This window comes from Rhinolophus ferrumequinum, chromosome 13, assembly GCF_004115265.2.
Source record: "Rhinolophus ferrumequinum isolate MPI-CBG mRhiFer1 chromosome 13, mRhiFer1_v1.p, whole genome shotgun sequence".
In the NCBI taxonomy this organism is placed as follows: domain Eukaryota; kingdom Metazoa; phylum Chordata; class Mammalia; order Chiroptera; family Rhinolophidae; genus Rhinolophus; species Rhinolophus ferrumequinum.
The window spans coordinates 29,763,173-29,785,872 of NC_046296.1; the positions used below are offsets into that span (position 1 = coordinate 29,763,173).

The window sequence follows — 22,700 nt, forward strand, 5'->3', positions numbered from 1 at the left end:
AGGAAAGAAGGATAGAACGAAAGAGAGACAGAAGAAAGCAAAGTAGAAAAGAATGAAGGAAGGAAAGAGCGGTGGGGAGTGGAAAGAGGGAGGGGGTAATTAACAAAGCAGAGCTGAGATCAACAAACGCAACCCAACAATAAATTGTCAGCCAGCATGACATATGGCTGATATTTACATATCAAAATCAGGTGCTACCTATCTCCTGTACTCTAGAAATCAGTCCTGCAGACAAAAAATGCAATACATTTAATAGCTTTTATTTGGAAACATGGTCAAAGAAAAATACTACTGAAAAAAAAAAATGTCTGTTAGCTTTCTCTTCTGACTTACTAGTTAATTATCTGGCAATTCCATTGGAAGCTTCATGTCCTAATGTTGCAGCTAGAAAGAATAGCAGTGTTAGACCCAGAAGTACTGCTTACAGCAGCAGAGCATGTAAAGTGATAACAGTTGAGTTCCAAAAATGAGAAGAAAAGAGAAATCTTCTTGCTCCCTTGATTTTCCTTCACAAACTATAATTCTCTCATCCCCCACTCCTGCCACACCTGCCACCCCATAATCCTGGGTCCATGAGTTTTCCTTGAGAAAGCCATTCAGCTCTCCATAGGGATTTGGTATTGATCCCAGAAGAAGGTGGGAGTCAACTCATTTCAGCTGCCAAGTTCAGGGAAAAGCCATGCTTTCAATGACACATATTAGACATCTGTGGTCCGGACTTGAACTTTTTTTGCAGTGATGCAAGATAGCACTAGACAAGGTTCTCATCTCTCAGGAGACTGATGGAAACTTGCCACAAAGTTTTGCGGGTGTGATCCCACCTGAGAGTCACAGTATGTAGATTTTTTCTTCATTATTTTAAAATTTTTCAGTGTTTTTTTTTTTTTTTTTTTTAATTGAAAGCATACACCATGTTGGCCTGGATCAAAGACCTCATAAAAGGCTGGCTCATTGGAGTCTTGCCAATGTTACTGCCAAGAGTTCTAAGAGCTATATTTGCTGCCGGAAAGAAGGAAAATCTTAATCCACGAAATGACTAATAGACATGTCAGCTCAGTCATTCTAAAAGTCCTGAGCATTCTCAGAGTATCCCCGAGTGTGCCACACCCCCAAAACCATGCTGGCAAGTAGTGGATGGCAATAGAAGACTCTTTCTGAACCTCCAGTGTCATGAGAAAAAATGTTTACCAGGTGATTCATTCTATTGTAAGGCCCTAACATTTCATGAAGGCTGCCTGGTTCTCCACCAAAAGCACATACAATGAACAACTTCACAATTGCGTCAATCTGCAGGAATTAAGATCCTAATTCCCCAGACTCTGAAATAAAGCTTCCTCAAATCTGATCACTCTGAGAGCTAGAGTAATTCCTGCTAGGTGCGGAGCTCTGCACTGCCGCAGCCAGAAATGTGTTTATGTTCTTATGAGGGATAGGAGTTTAGGCTTGACAGGGAGATCTGGGCAGGGAAAGCAGCAGCAAGGCTGTCTTAGAAGCTGTGGGGGTGGACAGAGTCTCTGAAGGATGGAGTAGGAAAAGGGCTCTGGCTGAGCCCATGGAGCATCCTCTCCAGGTAGGAAGAAGAAAGCAGGGGAACCAGAAGCAAGAGCAGGCAGCGAACCAAGAGCACGTGGTGTCACAGAGTCCAAGGGTTGCCCTAAGACCAATGCCGTAAACAGGTCAAAGGCATAGTTTGGAGAAGTGATCACTGACCACTGGAGACTTATGCAAGGTCATTCTCAGTGGCATGGCAGGCACAGGAGCATGAGTGCGAGGAGGTTAAGGATAAAGTGGATGCGAAAGCAGAGGAACATTGCAGCACCTGTACGAGATGTTGGGAAGGGAAAGGGGAAAAGTGTAAGGTTACCCAGAAAAGGCAGCAGGGCTGAGGGAGGGCAACAATTTGAAGTGCAAATCATCTGCATAGGAAAACAGTACAAATATATTTCTAGCCAGTATGGGACCAATTTAAAGTGAAAAATAGTTGCATAATTAAACATGAAATATTTTTAAGTATTTATAAATGAAAAAATATTATATGAACTTGATGGGAAATTTTGGTGAAGCAAAGAACTATAATAAATAACATTTTAGTAGGTACCTTTGACGTTTACATGGTTCTTTCATATATCTTTTGAAAGTCCTATGAGACAGTGCTTTCTGTTATTCCCAGTTCACAGATGTAAACCAAGCTGCCCTGGACTTGATAGTGGTGGAGGTGGGACTTTTCTGGTGTGTACCCTCCTCCCTTTTTATTTTAACTTCTATACCAAATCAATTCTTCCACAGAATTGCTAAAAGGGGAACTATAGTCACTGCAAGGAAAGGTGAAGATGGAATTTACAAGAAAAATGACTGAAATTTGCTTTTTACAAGACTTTTAATCAAAACAGATGTGTTCTTTTATGTAAACAGATCTTCCTACAGATATATCCCTCAACCACACACCTTAGCTTTATCTTAAGAGTGTTTAACCACCAGCAGCTCGCTTAGAATTACCCTTCTCTATTCCAACAATTCAAACAGCAAAAGTCATGCCATTCCCTTATCTATCCATTGCAAATGACAGCAGGAACGAAAGGGTTGCTGATATATAAATACCTAATGCCTACTCCAGTCTTGCTGTTCTATGTGACATACATAAAGGCAATTAATTTTCAAAGATATTAGTCTTCTCTACACATCTACACATCAAGACTGACATACACATTGCTGGTCTGCTAGAATAATCAGATCAACTTTTTTTTTTTTTTTAATACCAAAAAAGTCTACAGTAAGATTTTTATAAAGGATAATTAAGCAAGCTAATATAGTAATAAGTGGAATACACAATAAGAATATGTACTAAAATATCTGCTTTGTACAATGCAGAACGGGTGTTTTAGGAGATTAACAATTATGATCGCCAGTCCTCTTCTGATTCTATAATACCTCATACAATCTTTTTTAAATTACTTTATTAACCTTTCCTCCCAGCACAGAAGTGCCCGATTATAGATAATATTTCAAAATCATCAGAGGTGTAAGTGTGTTTGATTTGCTTGGTAATTATTTGTCTACTTTATTACATTGGCCGAGCACACAAACTCCTTGACCAGCTTTATTTGAAGCCCAGTTAAGAATAGGGTCATATTATTTTGTGGATCACTCCCTTTGAGCCCCAACGTATATGAAATTTTCATATTGAAGATGGGGATGGTGCATGAAAACATAATATATTTTAAACATGGAGAAATCATTGCCTGCCCTGTCATGAAAGGTTTCAAGCCCTGGGCTTAATGCAAAGAGTGTTGTTCACAGGTGAAAGGAAGGTGTTTCGTGCCCCACAGGGCGAGGACACAGGGCTTGACGTCTAAGCATGCAGATGTCTGTTGATGAAGTCTAAAAGCATATCGCTTCCAGCCTGCTGGTGGCCTTACCCAGGGTCTTTATAATCTGTCCCCTGTCATTCATACCACCTAGAACAACACTTCTGTTTTGATCGGAATCAAGGATGCATTTCTGGCAGGTATTTTGACTCACTCAAGGCAGAAAAGAACAGGGAAGGGGCAACCACAAGGGAAGATCACAGACCTTGTCCTTTTAACCGGAGTCTGGAGGAAAGAGGACCATCTGCAAAGCACATTGGGTTTTGCAAAGGGAAAGTTTTCCTGTGCCAACTTTACAACTCAGGGACAAATGAAATTGATGCTTACATGTTCTTAGATATGACAATGCATTGAGATGAAACAGGGTGCAGGCCTTATTCTGGAGGGCCACCACCAGGATGAAAGCAGAAAGCAAGAGGACTCTGTTTATTGTCCACAATCAACAAATTCTGAAATTTCCATACGTAGCAGGATTCCGGGGCTCTGTTAGTAATACAGGATATGGCTGGTCAGCTCAGTCACCCATGGAATTACAGTGTAGGGTATGGATGCCAGTATTTTAGACCCAAACCGAGCATAAAAAACACAAAGTAAAATTCAGTGTCAGCACAAAGTTGACAGCGAATGATTATAACAGCTTCGAAGCTTGAAAAAGAGTGTAAATAACTAGGATCCCCTGCGGGCTCACTCAGCCTGCATACATAACAAACGTGATGGACAGCCTCTGTGGTAAAGTCGGGGAAACGAGGCATTGGGAAGATGCAAAAATTCCGCCAGCAAAGAGCCTTAACTGTCACCTTTCTGACTAAATCAGCTACTTTCATATATAGAGAGAAACACAACAGTAGGCTACGCCTTTAGAAGACCAATTGCCCCTTTGCCTAGGAAGCAGGAATGTTAATTATCGGCTTTTCTGTGGTTATCAAGACACTGCAACCCCACCAGCTTTTGCATTTTGGGAAGGAACACTCTTCTCCCTGATCTTTAATCCTTGGCGCTTTTAGTCTACAAAAGACTGTTAAGCAGAGAATAACTCTGCTTATTTATAGAATGCAAAAATAAAGGCTAAAAAGAACAGTCCGCCATCCCCAACTGAACTGTTAACGTAGTAGATTGCTTTGACCAGAAATTTTATGTTCTCTGCTTTCTGTATGCTTATGCATACCAGTGTGCACACACGCACACATACCTGCAGCCAACAATGAATGGTTTTCAAGTACTGAAAAATGAGAAGTACAGCATGACATGTGGCTGGCCTCCAGCCTGGGGTAACAGACACCAGCTTTGTGCGTACAGAGCCTCATCATCACTTGTACTTCAAAACTCATAGGAGAAAAGAAAGCGAGGAGGTCTTCTGCAGCCGCCTAGCTAGCACTCCACAGGTTTGTAATTCATTTACAAGATAATTAATCAATTAGCAAATGATCCTTTTCCCCTTTGTTATTTATGCTGCATAAGAATTGCATCTCCAAATGAAATGGCAGGCCACTTGTATTGAAACTTTGCCCTTCAAACACATTGGTCTTATTTATCTGAATTGAACAGATGCTTTGCAATGCCAGCCCATTGTAACTGGACTGTTTGCTATTAGAACCTGAGTAAGATTGAAGCTAAACAGAAGAGCATAAATATGACATCCTATAGGCATTCAGGATGATCAACTGTGCTGTATCATTGCCAGCCATTTCTACTTATTCATATAGGAAAAGAGGGAGGAAATACACTTGACATTGCTAAAAGGGGAACTATAGTCACTGCAAGGCAAGGTGAAGATGGAATTTACATAGTTGTTGGCTCTAGAGTGCAACTCTGGGGTCTTAAAATGCAATTAAATTGCTACAATGTATACATTCTATTTACAGGCTAAATAATTCCCATTTCTTTCAGATCTCCATGCTATATCTGGCATGTCTTTGGAAAGCAAAGATATCAGGCAGCATTTGCTTAGGGACCAGGGAATTTATCGGGTCTCTCAGATAGCCATCGCTAGGAAGAAGGTCTGAACAACAGGGGTATGATGGAAACCCCATCAGACCGACTGTCATCTGAGACTGGTCAAGAGAAGTGATGGCTGTGAATCCTCTTTAACTTTTGGGGTCTCGGTCAGATTCACCCTGTACTGTAAGATACGCAAGTTGAATTATGTGATTTTTTTTTTTTTGGTTCCTTGCACAGCTACTATGTCACGAATTTTGCGTCCTTCCATATTAACACTTATGGCAAGTGGGATCTTAGAAACCATCTTCCCCTTGAGCCAGGGCACGGGTCTAAAAATATTTTTAAAGCAAAGAAGAAGGTTCCTAGATTCATACAAACATTTCACCCGCCAAATAAACGGAAAGCCTGTTTCTGGCACTGTGTTTTTAAGTCAACAGTTATGTATTAAATTACTCCTGTGTACACGAACAACAAAGGCATTTTGGGTCCATTTGTACAGGTCAGAAAATGGGTCAGCTATGTAACACTGAACCCCAGGTGTGCGTATGGCAGGAAAATTCTGTCATCTATTGCTTCCATGGAGGACTTCTGGGACAGGTTCAGAGCCCCACGTAGTCACTTGCCAAGGCTTTAATAATAAAACAGCTACAAGGAAAACTTCCCTAACCCTTTGCTCTGCTGAGAATGGACTTAAGAATAAAAAGCATTTGAGCGTTTTAAAAAGAAATGTGAAACTTAGTAAATGAGAAAATTAGAGAAAGGTCATTATAATATAAATGAAGAAATACCCTTAAAAACAAACAAACTAACTCCAAACCTTACTGTTCTTTTTATTCTTTTCTCAAAAACAGAATGGTCAAATGTGTACAGAAGAAAACTACTTAAGCCATGTTGAGCAGAGCTGGATTTGTTTGCTCCCAGGAATAAAAATCACAACAGTGAATCTTGGAGGCATTATTTCTTAGCAGAATTAGCATAACCCAGCACATCAGAGTATTAAAATTTAAAAAGGATTTCAAACTGTCCTGGTATCATCGGCAGAGTCATGTCACAGATTTTTTTTTTTTTATTGTTTCGGCAGGCTAAGTGTAATTGTATCAATATTTTAATGCTTGATGCATCTTGCCTGTGATACATTGCTTGCATAAATAAAAAGCACCAATATTCAATTGCCAATGACATAATCACACACTGTAGATCGTTACCATATCATGCATTATTTAATTACAATAATCAGAATCCTTTTGAAGGTAAAACAAGATTAAAAAGATTTTGCTTTATTGGATCTATATATTTGATTTAAACTTTACATGTTAGCTTTACATTAAGAATTTATAAGGCATCAGTTCAAATGGTGCTATTATGAGTTTATTTCTTTTATAATTAGTACAGTAGTCTTAAAGTACTCTGACTACGAGAGATAATATTTCAGTATTTTAATGAGCTTTTTAAGTGTAATTGATGTAACAATCATTGAATTACACATTTCTACCTGAAGAATAATGAAGGAAACATTTTAATGAGAAATTTAATCATTATTAGCAAATGATCTACTAAACTGCCATTTGCTGACATTTAAAAGCTTAATAGCAGAAAACTGTATTTTCCTACACCTGCATCAACATCGATGGCGATTACTTTCCTGTTACTCTGATTTCCCAGGTTAACTTTCTACTGTCACTAATTTATTTATAAATTTGAGAAAACTTTCTTTAACCCACAGTTGTCAGACCCTTCCAGAAAGTGTGGGGCTTGACACTTAGAGGGATAATTTAAATAAATTAGACCCTTTTCCAGCCTTCAGCAGTTTTCAGCATAAAAGGGCTCTTTCTTGTGAGTATTCATGCTTGCATCAGCTTGATTTTGATGAATGCCCTGTGAATTCCCTGATAGTACCTCAGACAGAGCGATCTTAGACTGATGTCAACAAGGGTTTTTAAAGCTCCCTCATTTTAAGAACACATCAGCATTCAGAGAGAGGATAGACATGAGTAAGAGGCACCTACTATGCAGCTTTGCCACTTCTGGGGTTGGGTTTGACTGCTGTTTTTAGAGGAATTTCCAGGCCAGGGAGAGAGGTTAGAATGGAGACATCGAGTGAAATGCATAACAATGTGTTTGAAGGGTATAAAAGGGTATAAAAAGAATCACAAGATAATGCTAGGTAGGCAGGATTTATGTCACCCTTTGAAGGTCAGGAGAGTCAGAAGAAAAGCTCAGCCTTCTCATTGAGGTGTTGGAGAGTGCCAAGTTGGAATTGGTATGCTGGTTGGCTGAGGCATGGCACCTGGGGCAAAGACTAGCATAATACATTGGACTTTGCCTATATTTCCCATGATCTTCAGGTCTTTCCCAGGTATCTCTGTACCTTGCTAATTCCATCAGGACCAGCTATTTCCAGAACTCCTTAATGGAGTGCTGCTTTTTTTACTGTGTGATTTGTATGATGCAAATAGTCGATCTAAAGGACAGAAAGGGGTTTAGACGGAAACACATTATTATGTATCCAAAGTACAGTTTTGTTGTGTGTTTTTTTTTAAGTTTGGGTTCTGATTTGGAGTCCTGGCAGTGAGTGGGCCGAAGGAGGAAAGAGAAAATGCTACTTTTTGACTCATACCCGTCTCCTGATGATCACTAAGGTCCCTTTCAGTCCAGACATACTATGTTTAGCCCCGTTGCCAACTCTTTCCATCTCAGAATTCTCACAGCCTTTATTTTTTTTCTGTCTCTTAAAGAACTTGCCCTTTTTCACATTGCATGTTTTCTATGGACTAATGTTGATGTCCTGCCACCCCCTACAAATTCATATGTTGAAATCCTAACCCCCAATGTGATACCAGGAGGTGAGGTTTTGGGGAGCTGACTAGGTGGAGCTCTTATGAACAGGGTTTACTGCCATTTCCAAAGAGACCTCAGAGCACTCCTTAACTCTCCCCACTCCACCCCGTGAGGATACAAGAAAACAGAAGTTTGCAACGCCAAAGAGGATTCTCAGCACAACCTGACCATGCTAGCACCCTGAGCTCGGATTCCAGCCTCTGAAACTGTGAAAAATGTCCGTTGTTTATAAGTCAGTCAATCTGTGGCAATTTCTTATAGCAGCCCAAACTGACTAAACTACATGCTCTAAAGAAGTTCTTTAGAATTTAAAAAAAAAAAAAAATCATTTTCATTTTCGCCATCACTGAGGGAGCAGGATTGTGTGGCTGACTCTCCACAGCACTCTGCTGAGAGCTTGGTGAAAGCTCCAGCCCTGATAGCTGGTACTGCACAGCACGCCTGGCTGTTCGACTTTCGGGCTTCTTACTGCTTTGGAATGAGCAAGCAACGATCATGTTAGTAAACGATGTCCAAGAGGTTGAAACACTGAAGGAGCTATTGATAGGACTTATTTCAAGTAAAGGAAAGAGCTGAGAAGCAAGAGCTCAGATTATTTGTTGGTTCGGGTGGTCATAATGCAGCAAGTGATTGTTGATATTGTTTATTATGGAAGATATCATTGCCAAAACTCAAAAACACAAGGCCAACATTCTGTATAGAACTATCTTTTAAAGATTATTTGCAAATCACTTCTGATATTGCAGTGAAAAACAAAATAGCCACAGACCACTAACAAAGTGAATCTCTTCTGCTAATTACAATATGATAGTTGCCTATGAAGGTGGCATCTGTGTCACATCTAAATAGGATGTAGGACGACACTGACATTTATTTATTAAACATTTTTTGACACTTATTTTTAAGATTTGGATATAATTTGTTTGTAACTATGATATGTGCTTATAGAGATGCATGATATTTTGGGACAATTTTCCAATTATGATTCAGATTTAAATAAGCATAGCTTTTCCAGGTCGTCCTGGAAAAATTCCTGGACAATTAATTTCGTGAACTTTCCACCGTGCACTTACACAGTGGAAAGAGGGAAATAAAGATACAACATCTAGGGAAACATAAGTGAATGTCTGGCTGGAAATATAAAGGGTATTTTTAGAGAAACTGCGTCAGGATTAGTTATTAGAAATTTTTACCAAAATATTATTATTATTCAGTTGTTGTCATACCATATACTGAGGAACTATAAAGCATTCCCATGTGAGCCACTAAATTTCTATCAATATACACATTTTTTTGATTACAGTTAAATTATAGTAATATCTGTCTAATAGAACAATTTCACTAAGCTACTTGGGAAAAGAAGTACAACTTACTCAAAGGTAGAAAGAAAGAAAAGAGGGAAGGAGAGGGAGGGAGAGAAGGAAGAAAGAAGGAAGAGCAAGAGAGAGAAAAGAACTATAATGTGCAACACGAAGCCACTGCAAAAGAAAAATGGAGCATTCTCTAGAATGTGGAAGAACTTTGCCTCCTTAGAGCATAATGGGCAAGAAAACCAAGGGCAAGAAACAGCTCTACTCAAATAGCAACACAGTGATAAAGGGCAACCACATGAACTGTATCGTAGTTGTGGATGCAATTTAATTCCTTCAAGAGTGCAATCAAATATTCCATAATTCAAAAGTGTGCCACTGATGCAAAAGGGCATATAGATGGAAAAAGGAGAAAACTAGAACAAGAATTAATTCAAATGAAAAGTACTATTTAAACAAAAGCATCAGTATTCTTGTAAATATTTAATGATTCTCTTTTCCCTAATCACCTTGGTTTTATCCATTGTATTAGAATCCCAAAGACTCTACTCATCCAGTTAGCAAACCCGATATAAACAAATGCTACTTTTAAAAATGCATTTCTAAAAGGATCCATCTAAAGGTTGGGGGAGTATGAGATGAAAACCACAGAGAAGGTTAACAATGCCCCATCAGGGCAGCATCCTGTTGCTGCCAACAAAGGTGGTCAGTGACAAGTTCTCCCAGCAGTTGCTAGGTTATGATCCCAATTCAGGAGATCCTACCAATTACATAAAAGCTTATAAAGAAGATCAGAAAGCAGGTTCAATGAAGTGAGCCTCCCCTTCTTTTGGTATCTATCATTCAAGGAAAAATTTTCACAAAAAATATGAAAGCCCTCTATGTAATCCCAGGTAAATATGAGTCCAATTCAGGCTTTCGATCTATTTCATTGGTGCATCATTCTCAATTATACTTCACACACATGCATCTTAAATGCACGTTAATTTGCTTGAGATACACATAACCAATTTTTTTTTTTTTGTATACTCCTATCCATTTACAGGTAAAAGAATCATGATTCAGACCTTCCTCATTCTTTAGCTTAAATTTGCTCGTTCTCTTTATCTGAATTATTATTGACTCCCCACTCCATTTCTGCCTCCTGATGTCCTATTTTTTTTTCTTCAAGGCAAACTCAAATCCTACCTTATCAGTGAAATATTTTGGTCATCCACAACTGGAAAAGAACTTCCCTTTTTTGGAAATACCATAACATGTGTGGGCTGTACAATTTATACATATTGAATACAACATTTATTGTCTTGTGTCACTCATTAGTTTTTTTTTTTTGATAATCAAAGTTTTATTTAAAATTACAGAATACTTAAAAATAAACAATATAATTTCCTTGGATTTTTATTGCAACATAGAAAAAAATTCTTTCAGTTACACTTAAAACCGGCAGGTTTTACCCCTTGCAAAGCAAGTGAGGCAGCCAGTCCGTGCTCTGAGAAGCACCGCTCTCTATAGGAGGCTGGGCGGGAGGTAGGCTGGCAGTCCCCTCGCAGGCAGGTGGCTTTGTCCTACTCGGAATGCTGTTTTTTCTTGTTGTGGCTCTCAATCGCCCTTCTGAGTACTTCGTCCTGGATGAGATCGGACAGTCTCATGTTGGTGTGGCTACAGCCAATTTTCGGGCAGCAGGCCTTTTTCTTCCGCTTGTGCTTGGACTCAATCATGCGAACAATGGCTTCTTCTTCATAGGTGTGGCCACACACTTTATTTTTCACGGGCTTCTTCATTTCCATCAGCGTAATGGGGCAGATGAAATTAGTCTGACTTTGGGTCACAATCATGTCTTCATCAACTCCTTCTGTTCCATCAACCTCTCTGTCCTCTTGAAGACCATATTGCTTCTTTAGTTCTTTCAGCTGTTGTTTAAACTGTACAAATTTTTCATTATTTTGAAAATCTGCATCAGAATTCTTATTCTGTAAAGCCAAAAAACTCTTCTCCACTAATAGCTTCAGATCTGGTATTTTTTCTGGACGCTCTTCTTTTACATGATTCATCACAGACTGCACAGCCTTTACATAATGGTTCAGTTCCCGATCCATCATAGCAAATTCTACCATTGCTTTGTCCATGCTATATTCACTACTCACTTCAGTCTGAGTTTCCACAAGATCCAAAGCAACACTAGAAGCTGTGTCCATTCCAGAGCTGATGCAGGACCTGAAGTTTTTTAAGGAGGAGAGAGCAGATTCTACACCGCTGAAGGATATAAAACCAGTTGAACCTGTGTTTGAACTGGAACGTCCTGGCATCTTGAAATTATTACCTGGTTGCCCGACCCAGCGCTGTCCGCCTGCACCCTGAATTACTCATTAGTTTTTAAATATAGATATTTTCTATACAACTAAGACTGTAAGTTCCTAGAGGCAAAAGTCATGCTTTATAGGCATACCTCAGAGATAGCGCAGATTTGGTTCCAGACCACCGTAATAAAGCGAGTATCACAATAAAGCAAGTCACAATGTTTTTTGCTGGTGAAGGGTCTTGCTTTCAATGTGTAAAAAATGCAACATCTGAGAAGCACAATAAAACAAGGTAGTTATGCCTGTATATTGTAGCTGTTAAGAGGAAAGGATCTACTGACTCCACGACTGTGTGCCCTGAGTTTTCAACCTCAACCTCAGTTTTCTCTTAACTGTGAATAATGAGACAATGTGCTTCATCAGGTTGTTCGGAGAATTAAATTGGAAAATGCATGTGGCGGAGTGCCTTGAACATAGCAAGCGTTCAACAAAAGTTAGTTATTGTCGTCGTGGTTTGTTACTATCTGTTTGCTCCTCAGTGCCCAGCTCTGGGCCTTGCACACTTGCACACAGTCCTTGCACACAGTCCTCTGTACTGATATTTTTAGTTACCCGATGAGTAGATATCCATGGCTTTTGCCATGCAGTACCTATTTCTCACTCTGTTAATGGTTTCCTAATCTCTCTCTCTGGGGAAACTTGCCATCCCTCACTCATTAGCGTTTCCTACAGCCTTACTTCACTCACCCAGACTTCATGTGGGCTGGTATAAGCCCATCTTTCCACTGGCCAGAAGAAGGCACCAGAACCGATGTAATGCTAAGGGATTGTCTAACAACCAACCTTCCTTTCAATTTTATTCTTATCTAGGAGTCATTCTAGCAAGCCATGTAAGCTTGTAAAAGAATCACAATCCTTTCCTAGATTTGGCAAACCCTAAAGTATGCAGGGAATAAGGCAGTGCTCTCTCAGCCCTTAACTCTGGGAAAGCAGGTAGCTCTAAGGACTTGTCCAGCTGACTCTCCTATTTGTGGGCTGCGCCATTTCACTATGACTGGAAATTCACCATTAATAATTTGCAAGAGGATATAAAGATATTTGTTTGAAGAGTCATTGAAATTCCATTTGAACCAGATGTGTGTTCTGTGGACCAGAGAATTCAGGCACTTCTGGGTATGTTTAAGGACTGGTGGTACACATTTCCTTCCAGTATATTTTTTTTACCTAAAAAAATCAGGTCCTCCTGGAAAAGCAGAGATGTTTGTGCTGGAGCAGTGAACTATATCAATGGAAGGGCTCCTCTGCCAAGAAGAACAACTGAACCGCAGTACTACCCGGTTTCCCCGAAAACAAGACCTAGCCGGACAATCAGCTTTACAGCATCTTTTGGAGTAAAAATTAATATAAGACCCAGTCTTATATTATATTATATAATACCCAGTATTATATTATATCATGTTATACATGGTCTTATATTATAGTAAAATAAGACTGGGTCTTATATTAATTTTTGCTCCAAAAGATGCATTAGAACTGGTTGTCCGGCTAGATCTTATTTTCAGGGAAACACGGTATGTGGCTACATTATCCCACATGGGCTCCAGTCACATGGACTTTTTTTTTTTTTTGGAGTTCTGTGAATAATTCTTGCTTTCACCTATTTGTCCTTGATGTAGCAGCTCAAGTGTTACTTCTTTTGAATCCTGGGGTGAGATGGTGGCAACAGAGAGGTAGGCAAAAACAAAGAATGACTTTATAAAATCCCACCGCGTTGTCAGGGTTCAAGAAGTCAGCCGCAGTAGTAATAACACTCCTTATCCTGGATGACGTTCTCCTTGGCAAAGGGCCTGGGGGATTTTGACACAGGTGTTTGGCATCGGCTATCACGGGGGGGGAGGATGCCTTCAAGAGGTGGGGCCGTCCAGTATTGGTGCTCTTGGTGCATATTGTGGTACCCTAGACACGAGACACAGGGAGGATGGAATCCTTTATCAATAAGCATGAGAGCTGTCATCTTTACAGGCACCAGTGAAGAGTCACCCTTTTAACGGTGGCAGGAGGCATAACCACAGAAACGGAAGTGGAAGAGAAGAAAAAGACATCTTATGCGAAGAGGACTAGTTTGAGATGCATAAAATAAGGTGCTCCCTAGAAATACCCAGCGCCAGACAGGTGAGGAAGCCTGAAATCATCACAAGGCATATAGGGAAGGAATCAGGGCAATAGTTTTTGGTGACTGTTACTGTGGTTCTCATCTTCCTTTGGACAGTCAAGGCTTGTGAGCCTTGTGTTACATAAGCCTGGAAAAGCAGCATGCTTGAAAATGTGTAGGGACATGGCTCTGCTGGCCCTGAAGTGAAAACATTAATTTTGCTTAAAAACTGCACTTTTTATTCCCTTTTCAAACCTGACATCCATTACAATGTTAACAACCTAAAGCCTTTCAAAACATGGTGTGAGGACTTAATGCTGTCTTTTGTAATTGCTGGAACTTTTATTGAAAATGTTTGGTCCTAAGATTTGCAGATCAGTCATTCAAATGTGAGCACCACATTTAAAAGGCAAATGATCCTGTGAAATGTCAAGCCCTGGAACAATTTTGGAACTGCAGTTGGCAAAAAGTGACAAAAATAGGCATTGCATGTAAGCAAGTGAAACTTCTCACCAAGTCCTCAAAACTTTATACATGATTTTTGGAGCCTCAGCTTTAGTTGTTATCTTTCAAATGAAAATCATGGGTCTGTTAAGAAAAGCTATACCTATTTTTATGGCATGACTTTTTATTACAGGAGCACAGTATACAGATGTTCTAAGTGCTACAGATTGTAGCTGGGATTGCTGGGTGGGGGGTAGTATTATCAGGATAGGCTCTCCAGAAGCTTTTCTTGCACACCCCATTTCTGCTGAGGACCACCAAATGCTTATTCCTAGCAACATGTGATGGTCACTGAGGTTGAGAAAGTTTCTGGCCCATCAGTATTCATAGTTCAAAACAGAAAATTCAGACTTTAGGTACTACATCTTATTCCTCAACAAGAAGCCCTGACGTGAGCAACAAGCATGTTGCCTTTCATTGTTTCTAACCAAGATGGAGTAAAAGGGAGCACATTTAACTGAAAAAAACTGAAAACAGCAAATGATAATGGCTTTCAAGATGATATCAGAAAATGGACCCTAAGCAATGGAAGCAAATGAGGTAAGATCCACAGTTGCCATTGACATAGGCTTTGAGAGCTTCCAGGCTGTGGTAGAAGGAAGGGGAGATCCAGGCAGAGCCCAGCCAAATCCTCAGTTGAGGAGACAGAGCTGAGTATAGGGAGACATAGGCAGCTAGAACTCTGAAGACAGAGTACCAGAGAAGAGAAGGCTGTACAGAGAAAGAACAGTGGAGATCTGCAGAGGGGCTCCTTGAGTACATAGCAGAGTAGTTATCGACACAAGCCTGTGATGAATCTACCTAAGGCCAGGGAAAGAAGTAACCAAAAGGATTAGAGAAAACACTGCCTGGTATCCACACAGGGCTGGGAGAGTGCCTGTTCCCACTAGCAAAACTGAAAACCCCATAATTCACAGAGCACTGTGAAGAGTGCTCAGAAGTTTCTTGCTTCACTGGTGGGAAATAACTAGCTCTAGGCAAACACTGCTCTGGACTCACTTAAAAATATTAAAAGTAAGACTCCAAAATTCAACTTTCAAGGTAACTTAGTTGTGTCCCAGAACAAAAAAAAAACAAACAAAAAAAAAATATATATATATATATATATATTTATGGGAATACAAAAATAACTAGTACCCAATAGGGGAAAAGATTACCAGATGTGCAACGAATCAGGAAAATACAACTTTAATGAGCAGTGAAATCAATAAATTAAAACTAACCCAAAATAGACACAGATGTTAGTATTAGAAGGCGAGGACATTAAAACAGTTATTGTAGCTGGCATTCTATATGTTAAAAGAGTTCAGAAGAAACATGGAGGATTATAAAAAATAACCTCCTAGAGATGAAAACTAACCTGGATAGGCTTAATTTCATATTAGTCATTGTAGAAGAAAAGATTAGTGAATTTGAAGACATGGCAACAGAATCATCTAAAATAAAATAGAAAACTTTTTTTTACTCTACCTAGCAAAGCTATCGTTTAGAACTGAAGGACAAATAAAGAGCTTCCTAGTCAAGAACAAGCTAAAGGAATTCATCACCACCAAAGCAGTATTACAAGGAATGTTAGAGAGACTTCTCCAAGAAGAAGAAAAAAAGATCAAATATATGAATAATGAAATGGGAATAACTACATATCTATTACCAATTACTTTATATGTAAACGGCCAAATGTCATTTATCAGAAATACAATTTAAATATGGAGAAAGAAAGACTTTAAAAGTAAAAGGATGGAAAAAGATATCCCATTCTAATGCTAATTAAAAGAAATCTGGAGTAACAATATTAATTTCAGGTCAAGCATACTCGTGTACCAGGGCGAAGAATATTAGTCAGGGCGAAGAATGTTATATCATAACGGTATGAGTCAGTTTATGAAGAAGGCATAAAAACCCTAAGTGCTTATGCACCTAATAACAGGACTTCAAAATACATGCAGTAAAAATTTGAAGCATTCCTTCAAGCATTCCTTAGAGAAATAGAAATCCATAAGTATAATCTAGGATTTTAATACCCCTTTCTCAATAATTGATAGAATAGACAGAAAATCAGTAAGGACATAGAGACTTGCAATATTATCAACCCTATTGACCAAATATTGACCATATATACACACACACACACACACACACACACACACATATATACACACACATATATATACACACACACATATATGTGTATATATGGGCTATATAAATATATTTTATCATATGTATCATATATATACATTTTATCATATGTAATATATACATTTTATCATATGCACACTAAATAATTACCAAGATAAACCATATTCTGGGCCATAAAATATGTCTCAATAAATATAAACTATTTCGAGGAAAATATTAAGTATGAAATCAAGACAAAAATATTTCTGAAAAGTTCCCAAATATTTGGTAATGTTAACAGATTTCTAAATAAACCACAGGTCAAAGGAGAAACTAGAAAGTAATTTGAACTGAATGAAAATGAAAACACAATGTATTGTAATTTGTGGAGTCTAGTAAAGCACTACTGGTGGCAGAAGAAGGATATTTATAACATGAAATGTCTGCATTAGAAAAGAACAAAGGTTTTATATCAAATAAACTCAGCTCTGCCACAAGAAACAAAAACACCCACCCCCACACACACAATAGAGTAAACAAAGAAAGCAAAAGAATGAAAATAAATATTAGAGTAGAAATCAAGAAAAATGGAAAATAGAAAAACAAAAGAGAAAAATCAGTGAAAGAAAAGCAAGTTCTTTGAAAAAAAAATCAATAGAATTGGTAAACTTCTAGCCAAACTAATTAGTATAAAAGAGAAAGGCACAAATTACCAATTTTAAGAAATGGAGAAGTGACATAACTAAGATTTTCAGTATGCAAGTATTAGAAAGATAAGGGAATATTATATCAACTTTTGTCAATAAATTCAACAACTTACACAAAATGGAAAAATTCCTTGAAGAAACATACTACCAGAACTCACTCAAGATGAAAAAATAATCTGAATAACCCTATTATATTTTTTAAAAAGAGATTTTGGAGTATAAAACTTTCCCATAAAGAAAACTCCAACACAAGATGGTTTCACTATTGAATTCCAAACATGTACAAAAATAATGCCTATTTCGTACAAATTCTTCTATAAAACTGAAGAGGAGATAACACTTCTCATATCATTTTATGAAGCTACCATTACCCCAAAAGATAAACCAACAATAGACATTAGGAGGAAACTACAGATCAATATTCCTCATGAATATGAACCAAAATATTTTTTAAATTAGCAAATGAAATATGCTGTAAAGATTTTGCTTGATAAACCAAATACGTCTACGCTAATGAGACCACAGAATAGGGTCTATGACTGTATGATGTTGTCAACTATTTTAGTAAAATAGCATTTGATATACCTAGGTTTCTCATTTCCTCAAAGTCAAAAATGCAGTTATTCTCTTTATTCACTAAAGTGACCATGATTTGGATATAAAGGAGGTATAAAAAAATAGTGTCTTAGAGCACAGATTCTGGAATCAGGCTGCCTGGGATTGAATTTCAGCTCCACCTCTTACTACCGTCATAACTTGGAAACATTACTTAACTTTCCCATGCATCAGTTTCATTTTCCATAAAATGGAGATGGTACAATCTCTTTCTCACAAGGATTTTGAGAGGAATAAATGAGTTAAATCTTGTAAAATTCATAGAACAGTGGAGTACTGAATGAAGAACTTAGTAAGTGCTCACTAAGTCTAGCCAGGTGCAGTAGTACAAATCAAAGTGACTGCCTCATGTGAATAGCCATGGAAGACAGATGTTGAACTGAGTACTGAAGATTTTATGCTTGGCGGATACATCAGGAAGAAAGCAAGGGTCAAGCATACCGCAAAAGTCATCAGTATAAACAAGCACTTAGAAGCCACAGAGGTTATTGGCATTTTCCAGAAACTGTGATTAAGAGAATGTGTGTTGAGTGTAGAATATATTTTGTGGAATGTGGGAAGGGGGAGAAACATGAAGGGGTAAACAATATAGAAGTAAAAGCTGGAAATTAAGACCAGATGATAAAGAGCTTTGTGCACCATGAGAAAACAGTTCAATTTGATTCTGGTCAAATTAGGAAACCACTGAAGAATGTAACACAAGAGACTGTCATAGCCAGACATCTTTTTTTTTTTTTTTTTTTTTTTTTTTTTAAAGATTATTTTGGGGAAAATGTGGAAAATAGATCCAAAAAAAGGAAGCTGAAATCAGGAAAACTTGCTAAGAAGCTGTATTAGCTTCCTATCACTGTTGCAACAAATTACCACAAACTTAATCTTAAGACAAAACAAATTTAGTATCTTTCAGTTCTTGAGTTAGAAAGAAGTCTGGCACAGTTCTTATTGGGCTGAAATTAAGGTGTTGGCAAAAAAGTTTTCTTTCCTTCAGGAGGTTCTAGGGTAAATCCATTTCCTTGCCTTTTCTAACTTGTAGAGGCCACCTGCTTTCCTTGGTTTGTGGCCCCTTCCTCCATCTTCAAAGCTAGCAATGGTGGGTTGAATCCTTCTCACATCAGATTACTCTGGCCTCTTTTTATGTCTCCCTCTTCCACTTTTAAAACCCCCTAACGTTAAATTAGATTCATCCTCATAATCCAGGATAATCTCCCTATTTTAAGGTTAACTGATTAGCAATCTTAATTCCACCTACAACCTTAATTCCCCTTTGCCATGTAATGAATGTAGTATAATTACGGGGTCGGGGGATTAGGATGTGAACATATTCGGGGAGGGGTATTATTCTTCCTACTACCACAGAATCTATTACAAAATCTCAGGTAATACAAGATAAGAGCCTGAATAAAGGAAGAATAGACAGGAAGGATTATATTAAAGAGTGCTTTTAGATGCATAATTCAAAGAATACATAGATTGATTTTCATGGGTTTGGAGGGTGCAGAGGATAGGAGGGAGAGTAAGAAATTAAGGATGTCTTCTGGTTGAATAAGTTTTCAAAATTTGATAAAAGACGATGCCATTAACTATAAGGTTGGTGCAAAAATAATTTTGGCTTAAAAAGTTAAAAATAATTGCAAAAATCGCAATTACTTTTGCACAAACCTACATTATGAGCTCAGTTTCCAATAGTGAATATAAAGTTCTCATAGAATATTAAGGGTGAGATGTCCAAAAGTTTGCTAGAAATTGGGTCTGAAGTGCAGGGGAGCAGGAATGCTGAGGGCCAAGCGCTGAACATTGTCATGTGATATTTGAAGTCTCAGAATAGCTTGCTGGACAATATCAGGAACACTAAAGACACACACATACTTGCACTCAGTATTTAGCAACTTTCATTGGTATTAGCTGGTACTTAACATGAAAACATAAGATGCATCTTAACAATAAAATGTAAATGATTTACTATATCTGCAACTGAATCTTGGCAGGTAGCTCAGAAAAGGAGCCAACTTACACATCTGCGGGTGAACACAGAGGTGGCATTCCCAGGCCCAAAGAATGTGGAAATGGTGGTAATGAACCTGTTCTATCCTAAGAAGCAAAAAACTGTGACACTGGATGCAACTGTGACTTTCCAGCCCCAGGTTCTCATGTTTTGTCTCTCACAGGAACACCTGTGAGAGTATTCCACTGGAAACCAGGGGAATACTTAAAGATTTGGGGCATCTTCCCATTTTGTGAGAGGCTTCAACTATATGTATCATTCAAAGGCATTGTCCTGTATGGGAAATCTCTACACCTTCCCTTCAATTTTACCATGAACCTAAAACTGCTCTAAAAAAATAGTCTTTAAAAAAAAGTTAATGACTGAAGTATGATAGCATTCTACTTCAGGATATTACTCCCAAAGCCCGATGGTTTTAAAAATAAACAATTCATATTAAGAAAATATAGGCGATAGGATAGTCTTAACATACCAACAAATAAGGGTGATTTTAAAAATATTTTCTTACAGAAAAGACCTGAGGTGTTATACTGGTCTGTTAATTCAGCAATGTACATGGTGCACCATATAAACCATGACTAATAAAACATCTTATAACAAAAACTTGGAAGTCCACATAAATGGCTAGGGAATGGTGGGGAAGGCGGGATGGAAATGCACATTTCAATATAGGATCCTGATTAATTTCTTCTATAGTGGAAACATAGTAACCAAAAATAAGCTCACTGAGTAGCTGTGGTGACATATGAGTTGGAACACATGGCGTGTACAAAGGTGAGTAATAAAAGTGAAGCAAACGAGCAAAAATATATCAAAAGTGACTAAAATTATGTGTTTTCATTGTTAAGAGATATAGTGAAATCCTCATCTGGTGAATTCCAATTCAGCATTTCCTTGATATATCTTTTATAATTTTCACTCTAATTATAATGAAAATCATTTTTCAATGTAATTTTGCAATAAAATTTTTTTTTATTTCTCATTACATAAGAACATGATCTTGTACAGTTACTGAGCCAGCTTACAATTTGCACACTGTATCTTTCCTTTCTTACCATTTAATCTCTTCATAGTCTACAGATGTCAAGAGGTTCAGATTAAGCTTGTTAAAGATCTGCTTCACTCGAACTCGCTGATGATTATTTATTTAGCAGTTTTATGTAACCCTGTCATTGATAAGCACTCTATTAATTTGCCGAGGGACAAATCAACACTAGTTATTTTTCTACTGGCTATTAGACTCGGTACTGCTGTTTGTTACAAACCACTTGCCAGTTAATTATAAATTATGGGTCCTCTTTGCCTATATTAATTGATATCTCCTCTGCCTTTGTAATACTAGACAAATAAATTGAAGGCAAGATTTATTAAGCAGTGTATGTCTTGTGTCTCCTGATTAGTATTCTTTACTTTTTTAACATTTATACTTGTTTATACAGATTTGACAGACCAATGCATTAGAGAAATAATCTTTGGGGTGTTTTGTAGTAAAGAAAGAAAAAGATTTAATAGGCTTCCTACAAATGTATTCCAAATGACCCACAATTCATTGTAAGCAATTCCTAAAATGCCTTTTGACTTTGTGCTACAGACTGGTGATGGCAGCTTCCCAATTATGCAAAAGCTAATATTCACATTGTTTTAAAGTCTATGCATGCAGTTGCTATAAGATAAACAAATATGATGTGTATAAACTTAAAATTGTATCACTTTACACATGCAATATCCAATGTCTCTTTCCTTCACCTATTGCATATATGCATTCTATTATACACGTCTTTGCATACACTCAGAGCTTTTTTTTTATTTTTTGTCATTTAAGCAATCTGTAGGTGTAATACATAGTGACAAAACAATAGCCATTTTTAATTTTTAGAAGCATGAATTATAGATGGCACATGCCACAGGACATGCACCTTTCCATTTACAGCCCACAGAGAAGCTAGAGTCAGAATTTAGGCTAGGTAGGAAAAAACAAACATTTTACTAAAGAAAATCTTAATTCGTTTGTTCCCTGGACAGTATAAAACATTGAAGAATTGCAAATTTAATGGGAAGGATTACCCCAGAGGGTCATTGGACTGTATTCCGATTTCAAAGGGCTTCAGAACCTAGTTATCTGCCAAAAGATCTGGGTCTCTGAAATCCTGATTTTGTATATAATTTCTCCATTTAATTGACAGTTTTGACCCAAGTAGTGTTTGCAATATCTGGGATTCCTAATCATTCCCCATCTGACATAAATCTAACAAATGGACAGTCAGTCCATTGGGGTGGGTGGATTGTTTTTCCATTAGTTCTCATGGGAAAGGAGAGATGTACTGGTCAAGCAGATCTATTCCTATTTTCAACTCACACATAATTGAATCCCGTCTCCAACATATTCATGCCGACGATTTAAAGACTCCCCAATTAGAGTTCAGAGGAAGCCTTTAGAGAAAAATTAGCTAGTCCACTCAGAAAACATGCACTCTGCTAATGTGCTGTGAAACTGACCTTGAGCCACTTTTTAATAATGAGATTTCAAGAATCATCTTCTCCTCTACACCATGCTACCTTTTGTTAGCTATTTCTGGGCACACCTCCCAATGGATGTCATGAGTGATAGAATCTTGATAGCCTTGATTCATTTGATTATGCAGAAAATATGCTATTAATCATCCCTCACCAATTTATTACTTTGTCTGTATATCCTCCATGCTATCCTTCCTACCATTTACCATCTCACTGCTCAAAATGTCGGTCCCCCATGGCCAAACAAGATCTGAGAGAAGTAAGACTTAAGTTATTAGTTACAACATGAAATTACTTTGATTAGCAGTGGATTGGAGTTGACGCTAACCTCTCAAATAAA

General features: G+C 37.9%; 1 protein-coding gene and 1 long non-coding RNA gene across 2 annotated transcripts in view; both read right to left on the reverse strand.

Moving 5' to 3' along the window:
• Window positions 1-22,700, reverse strand: part of LOC117032718 (uncharacterized) — a 339,217-nt gene that overhangs the window by 69,183 nt on the left and 247,334 nt on the right. The window lies entirely within an intron of this gene.
• Window positions 10,921-11,776, reverse strand: LOC117032717 (E3 SUMO-protein ligase NSE2-like). Its single transcript, XM_033124317.1, has one exon. It carries the CDS (start codon window positions 11,755-11,757, stop codon window positions 11,017-11,019), a length of 741 nt encoding a protein of 246 aa, XP_032980208.1. The 5' UTR covers window positions 11,758-11,776; the 3' UTR covers window positions 10,921-11,016.